We start from the raw sequence: 12,765 nt of genomic DNA, 5'->3' as shown, positions 1-12,765 counted from the left end.
TTTTAAACAAGATATTGTTGAAATTTGGCTTTTAATCCATTCTATTATCTACTTCCATTTCAAGAGTGAGCTCACTTTATTTCATTATGTATGTTATAATTACTAACTCTATCTTTCCCTTCATCTTATTTTCCCCTGCTTTTCTCTTTCTCTTAAAAGAGTTTCTCTTTAAAACTCTATTTTGAGGGGGCAGCTAGGTGGCACAGTGGAGAAAGCACTGGCCCTGGTCTCAGGAGTAGCTGGGTTCAAATCCAGTCTCAAACATTTAATAACTACCTAGCTTTGTGGCCTTGGGCAAGCCACTTAACACCATTTGCCTTGCAAAAACCTAAAAACAAACAAAAAAACTCTATTTTGCTTCTGATCACTCCCTCCCTCCCTTAATCCATCCTCCCTTCTATCCCTACCTCCCCTTCTCTAATCTCCTTCATCCCTTACCTTGTTGGTTAAGATTGATTTCTCTATAACTGAGCATGCATATTGTGAACCAGTTCTAATAAGAGTGAGATTTATGCATTGTCCACCACTGCCACCAGCCCCCATTTTCCCCTACACTGTTAAAAATCTTCTGTATGACCCTCTTTTATGTGAAACAATTTTCCCTTTTCTTCTTCCTTTCCCCCTTTCAAATTGTATCTTTCTTTCCCAGACTTTAGGGTTTTTTTTAAATCATTCCATCACAGTCAATTCATACCCATGCTCTCTTTCTATTATACTCCTTCCAATTGCAATAACAACAACAACAACAATAATAATAATAATAATAATGATTCCTTACAAATTATTAATTTCCCATATGAGAATGTAAAAGTATAAACTTATTGACTCTGCTATGATTTTTCTTTCATATTTACCTTTTTATGTTTCTCTTGAGTCTTGTGTCTGAATGTCAAATTTTGTATTCAGCTCTGATGTTTCTTTAGGAATGCTTGAAAGTACTCTATTTCATTAAATATCAATGTTTTTCCCTTAAAGGATTAAACTAGATTTTACTGTGTAGGTTTTTATTGTTTGTAATCCTCACTTCTTTGCATCCCAGAATATCATAACCCAAGTCTTCTGAACCATTATTGTGAAAGCTGCTAAATTTTTGTGTGATCTTGATTGTGACTGTATGATATTTGAATTGTTCTTTGTGACTGGTTGCAATATTTTCTCCTTGTGCTAGGATATGTAGAATTTAACTATTCTATTCCTGGGAGTTTTCATTTTGGCATCTCTTTCAGGAGGTGATTAGTGGATTCTTTCAATGTCTATTCTAGGATACCAGAGCAATATTCTTTTTTTTTTTGAGAGATGGTGTCTAGGCTCTTTTCTTTATCATGGCTTCAAGATACTCTGATAATTCTTAAGTTACCTCTTCTTGATTTAGTTTACATATCAGTTGGTTTTCTGATGAACTATTTCATATTTTCTTCTTTTTTAAATTATTTTAACTTTTGTTTAATTTTTCTTGATATCTAATGTAATCATTAGCTTCCATTTGTCCAAATTTGATTTTATGGGAGTATTTTCTTTAGTGAGCTTTTGCACCTCTTTTTTCATCTAACCAGTCCTACTTTTTAAAGGAATTCTCTTCAATACATTGTTCTTCTTTTACCATTTTTCACAATTCTAATTTTAAGGTGTTATTTTCTTCAGTATTTTTGTGCTTTTCTTTTTTATCAAGCTATTGATTCTCCTTTCTTTATTTTCTTGCATCACACTCATTTTCCCCTAATTTTTTATCTCACTTTATTTTTAAAATCTTTTTTGAGATCTTTCAAGAATTCTTGTTGATATTTTGTCCAATTCACATTTTTGAGACTTTAGTCTAAATCACTGTCATCTTCTGAGTCTGTTCCTTATGCTTCCTTGTCATTATAGTAACTTTTATGTTCAAGTTCTTGTTTTGGTGCTTTTTTCATTTTTCCTGTCTATTTCTTCACTTTTAATTTTATGTTAAAATTGAGATCTGCCTCTGAAATGGGAGGGGGCATTATCTCAAACATTAGATTTTTCAGGCTGTTATTTTCAGAGTTAGTTCTAGGGATCTGTAAGTTTTCAGTGCTTTCAAGGTAGTATCACCCAAAGAGAGCATATTGCTCCTCTGCAGCCACAATTGCTAGTGTTCCTCTAGGCCCTGGAACTACAAACAGATCCCATGCTCTCCTATAGTTACAAGTGTTGATGCCCTTTTCTGCCTTGGAAGTGAGACCAGGACCCCTATTTTGGGGTTTTTTTTTTTTTAGATTTTTCAAGGCAATGGGGTTAAGTGGCTTGCCCAAGGCCATACAGCTAGGTAATTATTAAGTGTCTGAGGTTGAATTTGAAACCAGGTACTTCTGACTCCAAGGCTGGTGCTCTATTCACTGCACCACCTAGCCACCCCTATAAGACCCTTATTCTTTTGTTGGTGATGACATTCTTCTCTGTCCTGGAACTATGCCCAGGTCTCTACTCCTGTGGTTTGTAAGTACTAATGTTTCTTTTTTGCCCTGGAAACTGTAATTAAGAACTGTATACAATCAATGCAAAAGGGTCCTGTACCCAGTGTCAGTAAATAGTATCTCATAAACTCTTTCATATGAATTGCCCTACTCCCTTACTGTTTCTAGCCTGAGAACGCTCAAAGCTGCTGATCCTGCTATTGCAACCACCTCCAAGTTATACTGTTGGTGTTACCACCACATGTACTTTGGGCTGACACCCTCTTCTGCCAAACTGTTAAGTTATCTCGGACTAGAAAAATGTCTCACTCTAACTATTTGTTAGTTCTGCCATTACAGAATTGGAATTTATTGAGTAGGGGCATGACATGGTAAGACCTGCACTTTAGGAAAATCACTTTTGCAGCTATTTGGAGAATATAGTAGAGTGTGGAAAAAAATTGAAGATGGCACACCAATTAGGAGGTTATTGTAATGGTGCAAGTAATGATGATTAAAACTGGAGTGGTAGCTTAATGCCTAGGGATATGTAGACAAATATAGAATATGTCATGGAGATAGAAACAATGAAATTTGGCAATTGATTGTTTGGGGTAAGAGTGAGGTTTACTAAGGCCAGGAATAAAGACATTTATCACTTAATAGTTACATGTAAATTGCCTTTAGTCAATTTTAAACAATCCAGGCTGAGCTATTGTGTCCAGCAGACAGCCAGGTCACCTATTCCGATTACCCTCCTTTTATGCACTCAGAAAACATAAACACATTTCCACATTACAAGGAAAATATATTTAGGAATGGGGAGGAGCCAAGATGAAAGAACTGCATAAATATATTTATTAAGACATTGTCATGTATTGGATACCTTCCCAGTCAATGGGGATACAAAAAGGTATGAGATAAGCAAGGAAGATAACTTAAAATCTGGTTGGAGACATAATATATAGATTTAAGAAGATGACTAACAATTCTAAAAGCACATAATAGTTGAATAATGAATAATACAGCTCCTAAATGCTAGAAAAAAATCAGAGACACAGTTTCCAAGGAAAGAATGGAACAGAAAAGAATACAATAATATAGTTAGAACTGAAAATAACATGAGAGGTCATCTCATTTCAAAAAATATTTAATTTAACCAAAAGAGCTGAAATTTGTTTTTCCCCCATAGTATAAAAAATTATCATATTACTTTCAAAGTCATCTTGCTTCTCTATGTTTCCCCTCTGAAATTCCTTCTGTTCTCTTTTATACATTTTAAAACTTTTTGTCAGCACTCTTGCTAGCTCTCTTCTCTCCCATCATCTCAAATAGAAAGGAAAAAAAGGTACATGTATAAGATTGTGTAAAACATATAATATAAATATGAAACATATAAAAATAATAATAGTCAAGCAAAATAAATCTATATAATGAACATTTCCACAAATGTATGTCTCATCCTGCCCTTGGCTCATTCACTTCTCTGTCAGGAGATAGGGCCACAAAAAAATTCAACAGCAAGAGAAAGAGAGAATTTCCACTACAAATAACAGTAGACAACATAAAATACTTGGTAGTCCACCTGCCAAGAAAAACCCCAAAACTATATGAACATGGTTACAAAGCATCTTTCACACAAATAAAGTCAGATCTAAGCAATTGGAAAAATGGCAATTGCTCATGGTTAGGTCACGCTAACATAATAAAAATGATAATTCTTCTAAAATTAAATTACTTATTCAGTAACATATCAATCAAACTATCAAACATTAATTTACAGAGCTAGAAAAAATAGTAACAATTCTTCTGGAGGAACAAAATGTCAAGAATATCAAGAGAAATAATTAAAAAATGCAAGAAAGGTTACCAAGATCTACCAGAACTAAACCTATATTATAAAGCATCCAGTCTGGTACTGACAAAGAAAAAGATATCAGTGAAATAGATTAGATACAAAAGAAACAGTAGAAATTCACTATAGTAATAAATTATTTGATAAACCAAAGACTTTAGCTTCTGGGATAAGAACTCACTATTTTACAAAAATTGCTGAGAAAACTGGAAAATAGTATGGTAAAAACTAGGCATAACCCTATATCACCCCCTATATCAAGAAAAGGTCAAAATGGGTACAGGATTCAGAGATAGAGGATGATAATATAAGTCAATTAGGAGAACAAAGAGTAGGTTACCTGTCAGGAGAAGACAGGAATTTAAGACAAGCGAAAGAGAACATTATAAATTGCAAAATGGATAAAACATTGAATGAAAAAGGTTTTGCACAAATTAAACCAATGCAATCAAGATTAGAAGGAATGCAGAAAATTGAGAAACAAATTTCACATGTTTGTGATAAAGGACTTATTTCTAAAATATACTGAAAATTGAGTCAAATTTATAACATAAGATATTCTCCAATTGATAAATAGTCAAAGAATATGAACAGGCAGTTTTAGATGAAGACATTCAGATTATCCATATCATATGAAAAATGCTTCAAATCATTATTGATTAGAGAAATGAAAATTAAAACAGCTCTGAGGCATCAGATTGACTAAAATGTCAAACTAGAATGTTGAAGAGGATGTGGGAAAACTGGGACACTAACTCACTGTTGATGGAGTTGTGATCAAATCCTTTCCAACATTGATCCATCTAGAGAATAATTTGGAGCTCTCCCAAAGAGTAATAAAATTGTGTATACCCTTAGAACCAGCAATATCATTATTAGGTCTACATCCCAAAGAGATCTTAAAAGGGAAAAGACCTACATGTGCAAAAATACTTATAGTAGCTCTTTTGTGGTAGAAAAGAATTGGAAATTGAAGGAATGCTTATCAATTTGGTAATGGTTGAACAAGTTATGGTGTATATAAATGTGATAGAATACTATTGTTCTGTGAGAAATCATGAGTGGGGGACAACTAGATGGTGCAGTGGATAGAGCCTGGGCCCTGGAGTCAAGAGGACCTGAATTCAAATCCAGTTTCAGACATTTAATAATTACCTAGCTGTGTGATGTTGGGCAAATTACTTAACTCCATTGGCTTTTCAAAAAAAATAAAATTAAATTTAAAAAAAAGAAATCAAGAGCAGCTGGACTTCAGAAAAACCTGGAAAGTCTTGCATGAACTGATGCTGAGTAAGGTGAGAAGAACCAGGAAAACATTGTACAAATAAACAGCAGTATTATGAGATGATCAACTATGATGGATGCTGTTACTCTTAGCAGATTGGTGATTAAGAAAAATTCTGAGAAACCTGTTATAAAAAAATGTCAACCACATCTAGGGAAAAAACACTATGGTGCCTGAATGCAGAAAACAATATACTATGCTCACTTTTTAAAGCTTCTTTTATGTTTTTTTTTCTTTCTTATAATTTTCCCCTTCATTGTAATTCTTCTTTCATAATATGACTAATATGGAAATATGTTGAACACGATGGTACAGGTACAACTTATATCAGAATGTTCACTGCCATGAAGGTGGGGAAGGGCCAATAGTAGAAAAATGTGAAACTCAAAAAGTTGAAAAAGTTTAAATTTTGAAAACTATCTTTGCATGGAATTTTTAAAAAAATATTTAATTAAAATATAAGGAAAAAAGGGGTTGCAAACCACATTAACCCACTTGAATTGTGGTTGGTCATACATTATTTAATCCTCTTAAATCAACTCCCTCATTTTAAACATGTGAAACCAGTGAGTAGAACCCAAGTTCTCTAATTCTACTGTTTTTTCCATTATGGATTTATCTCAGAATGTGTCAGTTTCTGAATGTATAAACATTATCATCAATTCAATTCATTCATTTAATATTTATTAACTAATAACTGTTAAAGCTCTATGCTGAATGCTAAAGACAAACAAAATAATAGTACAAACCTCACAGTGAAAGAATTTACAGTCTAGTTAGGAAGTGAAACAACCACATCGTGATAACAAACTAAGGTGATACATGTGCTTTGGAAAGATCAAACAGAGGCAAGAAAAAAATCAAGAAGAGAAAAGTCATCCTTTCTTGGGGCCAGGTGGATTGTGGGAAACCAGTTATTTATGAGAGAGGTAAAATGAAAGTGAACTTTTTAAGGAAAGGGAGGATTTCAATAAGGGATATGGAGAGAGGCAGTTCTAGTTACAATAGAAGAACTAGCATGTGTGCAAAACAGCAGATTGAGATCAGAGAATGACTAGTAGAATAACAGTTTAGAGCTGGAAAATATCTTGGAGGTCATCTAGTGCAAATCCCTACATTTAAAGATGACAAAATTGGGGCCCAACTTTCACAGTCACAATTTTCATTTTGCTTCACTAAAAATTATGTTAGTTCAGTCCCACTTTCCCAACAGTTAGTGCATATTTATGAATCAATACAAATGAATATGATGTACAATTGGTGAGGCATACATTGTTGCTTATTGCCAAAGTTGAATTATTACCCCTTCACACATCTGAATTATCATAGAAAGTATTAAAATCATTTAACTGTTGAAAATAATAAAAATAATGAACATGTTCCCACAATTGCTACCCCTCTCTCCTACACCAAATAAAACAGGGTTGGGGTAACCATGAAACCCTTGGTGAAAATCATAGTATAAAATATATACAATACTATGAAAATATAATTAATCCACAAATTTGTTGGAAATCATCCAATCATTGTAAGCAAGATGATGAATTCTAATGATGATAGTGATAGTGATACTTTATTTTCCCAAATGGAACTAACGAAAGGTATTACTGTTGCCAATACCTATTTTAGAGATGACTAATAAAACCCAGAAGATGCTAACTAGCCTATCTATGTACTAATAGATGTAAGAAACTGGGTGGATCAAGCAAAATAGTGATCTCTAAGGACATTTCCAAATCTAAGTTCTATGATTCTATAAGAAGATCAAATGAGAACCCACATGTGAAATCATGAATATTAATATAGGTCTTACTCTTATTAGAGGTAATATGGGAAATTAGAAGTCATTGTTAAAGAAAGATTTCTCTTTCTTGTTTTGAAATCTGAATCAAAATGTGATCAGAAATAAAAAATTTTTAAATATGGCAATCTACATTCATGATTTGTCATGTTATCATAGATAAAAGGCCAGCTTGGGCAGAAAGAACAAAGGTCCTGGAGTGAGAATGCAAGATTCAAATCTAAACTTTGCTAGGTATTTTCTGTGTGACCTTAGAAAAGTCATTTAACTCCTCTGTGAATTGAAAGGGTTCAATTGGATGGGTCTCAAAGATTCATTCCAGTTCTGATCCTCTATTAGCTAGGGGGAAACAAAAGCAGGCCCAGTCTTGTGAGGATACTGAGGGATGACTGATGTACTATGCTGATATTTAATGACTAGAGAGAACCCCACACCCCAACATTGGTCAGATCCCCCATGAAGTACTATTAGGAAGGAAGGGAAAAAATATCCAGGCTATAGTCTGCATTGTTTTTTGGGGGATTTGTTGGGTTTTTTTTGGTATGAGAATTTTCATTTTTTTTTCCTTAAGGGCAATCTAGGTTTAGTGACTTGCACAGGGTCACACTCTCTGAGGTCAGATTTGAACTCAGCTTCTCCTGACTCCAAGGCCAGTGTTCTATCCACTGTGTCACTCAGCTGATCCAATGACATGCATTGATCAAAAAAAATTCAGAATAATGAGATCACAGCTCCATAGAAATATAGAAGTTTCCATCCAAACAAGACTTTATTCATAAAGATGACTGTCTATCATGTTCTCAAAGATCCCCAAAGAAGCGTGAGTAAAAAGATTTTATGGTGCCAAGTAAATGGTCATATAATTAGACAGGACAAGAGATACTCAATTTAAATCCTACCTTCTGCCACTGGTCTATTCTAGTTTCCCCAGCAGCTTGGTCTTTCTCTCTGAGATTACCTTCCATATACTCTGTGAATAATGTGTGTATGCATGTACGCATTATGTGTATTTGTTTGCACATTGTCTCTTCTATTAGAATGTGAACTCCTTGAGGACAGGGACCACCAAGTCTTTTACTATTCTTATTCTTCCCAGCATTTAGGACAATGTGTGGCCCATAAATGCTTAATTGTTTGTTGCCCCATTGATTGCACCAGATGCACCGACTACCAGAAGATAGAGAGCAGTCCAACAGGTAATTATACTGATTTTCTAGAGCAATGATTTCTTCTCATTTATTGTGAAGGCCAGAAATCACATCTTATGTGATTTCTCTTTACCCCAAGCACCTAGAAGAGAATTCATTTAGTCATTTATATTATATCATGCAAGTGATATATGTGCTTTGGAAAGATCAAGAAGTGAGAAGTGAAATGTGTCCCTACTTTTTCCAAATAGTTTGGATCTATAAATGGTGGTAAAAGGAAAAATATAGGGTGGCTAGGTGGCCGAGTGGATAGAGCACCGGCCTTGGAGTCAGGAGTACTTGAGTTCAAATGTGACCTCAGACACTTAAGAATTACCTAGCTGTGTGGCCTTGGGCAAGCTGTTTAACCCTATTGCTTTGCAAAAACCTAGAAAAGGAAAGATATGAAGGATAATTGTTCTTTGGGACAAGGAGAAAGAGTATCAATGAATCTTCTAGGGAAAAAGTCACCTTTTGCAAAACTGACTTTGAGTTGATATTTGAACTAGAAGTGGAAGAAAAGAAAAATCTCTTTAATGTATAGCAGGCCAATTTGGACTTTTCTCTCTCTTTAAGGATAATCAGAGGGAAATGAAAATCAAGATAATTGGGGAGTTTAATGAGCATATTTGTTATGCATAAAAATGTTTTCACCAAGAAAGAAAATTAAATAGAAATTTTGTCAACATTTCAAGAGAATCTCCTTATGAAACCTGGAGCAATCTCTACATTAGTAAAACAATAGGAACTTCTTATAAAGGAAGTCAAAACTCCACAGATGGTTGCTGTGCACCTTTGGCTCCTCAGCCAAGCAGATACAGTCAATATATATAAATACAGTTCCACTTGTACTAGGTAACAAACTTTCATCAGTAGGATAAAAACTAATCTAAACTGTCTCATGATGGTCTATTTTATGGGTCTAAAAGGTCAAGGTTTCCCTTTGTATCCTGACCAACACCAGTCATCCTGTTCTTTTATGTCCGGTCACTGGCCAAAGATGATTCTGGAAGAAATAGTGAAACTGGTGTCTCTGCACAACACCCCTTACTCTAATCCAAATTACATGTCATGGATATTGCTTCCTTGATATCATGATCTTCTTCAAGATCAAAGGACAACTCCCCTACCCATAAAGGCAGTATCATGTAGGAGACAGTACTCTGGATTAGGAAAGGAAATCTGAATTCTAGTCCCATCCCCTACTAAGTGTGCAAACTTTGGGTAAGTCACTTTTTCCTCTCGCTCTGTCTCATTTACCTCCCATGTAAAAATAAGGATGTCTTAGCAGGTCATCTTTAACATATCTTGTGATTACAAACAAATTGCATAAATCTTAGCTCAGAGAGTTTCAGGTTGCTTTAACTTGAAATTTTAGTAAGTATGGAAGATTTCCAAAGAGGGCCCACCCTAAACTTAAAGAACACACAATTTCCTGGACAAAAGGTTCTGTCTTTCAGTCTCTACCCCCCCCCCCTTCCCCCAGCATGAGCATTTTAAGCACATGCCTGGTGCTTACATGGAAAGACTGTATTGCAGAATGAATAGGGAACTAAGAAGACCAAGAAGACCTGTCTCTGATATTTGTCTGACATGTGCTGGTTGTTTGACCTTACTCAAGTAATTCACCCTCTCAGTGCGTTTGACAGTTCTGTAAAATTGTAAGCTGGGGAGATGATAGAGATAAGAGAATTTACTCCCTTGGAAGCTTCCTATGCTAAGGAAATCACAAGTTTACTACCAATAGGGCCTTGTATAATGGAATCTATGGAATAGTCAATACTCCTAGGTTAGTTCTGTAATTAATTTTTTATTTATAAAAATAGGAAATATAGAGAGATATGACTTCAGGAATGAGAATACCAGAGAACGACAGCTTGGGTAATCTGAATGTCTCTCTGCCACATTGAGTGGCAGAGAGAAACACATCTCTGGAAATAAATGTAACCCCCATTTACTATAGATAAAATCAAATGATGATGGATGGATGAAGCATCCATCCTGGGGACGCTTGAGATTTGACTTTATATATTTATGTTTTTCTATTGCATATGTTTCTATTTATGTTCATTTGTGATGACTCTTTTCATTAGGTGGTAAATCCTCTGAAGCAAAAATGTCTTCTTCCTCTTAACCACCCACATTGCTTGGCAATTCAGTGTTCCACGCATAACTATTACTTAGTTCTGTTGGTTGTTCAACTGACTGACTGATTGTCCTTTCTGTTTCATATCACTCAGCTGAGGTCCTGGAATGTTGTTCTGGTTCCACTTTTCATTATGGGTAAGGCACTGATTACTTCTGTATGGTAACTAGCTATAACTGACTAATCCCTTACTAGGTACAAGACATAATGGATACTAGAAATATAAAGGCAAAAAGGAGATTATTCATCATTACCATCATCATCATCATCATCATCATCATTATTATTACTAACTATAAAAGTGCTTGTCTTTGACCAGATGAATCCTGAATGTTTTTCACTTAAGTATAAAAGTATATGGAAAGTAAATTTGAAATAAGTCAAGGAGGGAGGGAGAGAGAACCATTGGGGAAGGAATAGGAAAACTCTCCTGTAGAAGGCACTACTGGAAGTGTCCTTGAAGATAGCTTCAGATTCTAAGAGGCAGTCTTAAGATGGGATAACCCTCTAAAAAAAGCACAGAGGTGTGAGTTGGGAAGTCTTGTTAAAATGTTACCTCCCTCATAGTATCATGATGAAGAATGAATGAACAAAGTGGATGAGAGACTTAACATATTTCTAGTTGTTGTTCAGTCATATACACGACCCCTTGATTTTGCCCACTGAATTTTCTTAGCAAAGATATTAAACTTTGCTATTTCCTCCTTTAGTGTATCTCCATTTTACATATGAGAAGCTGAGGCAAATAGGGGTTAAGTGTCTTGGTCAAGATACACAGTTAGTGTCTGAGGTCACATTTGAACTCAGATCTTCCTGACTCCAGGCCCTAATACAATACACAATCTACTACACCACTAACTGTTCCTTCTTAAAGTGTTAAGGAAATGTAAAATATAGCTACCATTATTGTCAGCATCATTTATCCCAGCCATTACTGGTCAATTATTTTTCTGATTTTTCATAGTATACTTTACTCACCCTGGAAAGTCAGTATTCACTTCCCTTTTATATTATATCTACAGAAAATATGACATTAGTTGAAATAATTTGTTGAGAGTCAGTTTTTTTTTTCCAGTCAGACTATCCAAATGATATTTCAGGCAACTGACCAGCTCTGGGACTTCATGATATAGTTAAGGACTTTGGTTATAATAAATACTTTATTTTATTGTGAAGCAGCATTGCTTAGGGCAATCAATAATTCAACTAGCATTCATTAGGCATCTACAATGCCACTGTACTAGGTTTTGAAAATACACAGAGAATGAAGCATTCCTTACTCTCAAGGTGCTTCCATTCAAATGGACTATGCTATCTATATGGGATACATTGATATTTTGAAGCCCCTCCTGTAAATTCTGAATCATTCCCTTTGACAACTGAGAAAGAGAACAAAAGAACAATTTGTAATTGTGGCATGGTCCCAGAATGCTTACCCCTGATGCAGGATTTGCAGTCCAACCCAATTCAGCGGTAGCTGTCCGGGTGTCCATTAACGTTTCTGGAAATAAAAATACGAAAGTAAATGAGTTAACTCCTTTTTACCACATAATGATTTCCCAACCCTGGGGACCCATTTCCAGTTTGAGTTTGCTTTGATATTTGTGAGGTAATGTAAAGAATTCAGAGAAACACAGAAAGACCTTTGTTAGATGGAACCAAAGCAATAAAGCAAAAACAGAAGATTAATATACACCATGACTATAATAAGGTAAATGAAAATAGCACTAAAAGATGCTAGAATTCAAATTGATTTCAAAGACCAGTCTTGATTCTAAAGGAATAATAATGAATAACACTTCCTTCCCCTAAACAGAGTAATGGTGAATTATGGATACAAAATGTTGTATATACCATCAGACAACATTGCTGAGTTGCTTAACCAGAACTTGCTTAACTTTTTTTTTTGAAATAAAAAGGATTCCACTTGAGGAAATGTAATTAGGCTTTAAGGAACAAAAAAGTAACAATAAAATAGGTTTTTGTCTCCTTTCACAGAGGTGAAAATTCTAATGTGAAAATTCATTAATCATTATTACAAACTCTCCCAAAATTAAAATAGTATTCTAAGAATGACTTCTTC

General features: G+C 34.7%; 1 protein-coding gene across 5 annotated transcripts in view; it reads right to left on the bottom strand.

Annotated features, from left to right (window-relative positions):
• The window catches only part of EPHB1 (EPH receptor B1), an 890,754-nt gene that overhangs the window by 486,005 nt on the left and 391,984 nt on the right, over window positions 1–12,765 (bottom strand). For all 5 annotated transcript variants that reach the window (XM_074214828.1, XM_074214827.1, XM_074214825.1 and 2 more), the window contains one exon: window positions 12,119–12,183. In XM_074214828.1, the coding sequence (XP_074070929.1) occupies window positions 12,119–12,175 (57 nt within the window). In that variant the 5' untranslated portion in view covers window positions 12,176–12,183. The remainder of the gene's footprint in view (window positions 1–12,118; window positions 12,184–12,765) is intronic.

Source organism: Macrotis lagotis, chromosome 1 (genome assembly GCF_037893015.1).
Source record: "Macrotis lagotis isolate mMagLag1 chromosome 1, bilby.v1.9.chrom.fasta, whole genome shotgun sequence".
Taxonomy (NCBI): Eukaryota; Metazoa; Chordata; class Mammalia; order Peramelemorphia; family Peramelidae; genus Macrotis; species Macrotis lagotis.
This window is presented reverse-complemented; position numbering and strand designations above follow the sequence as displayed.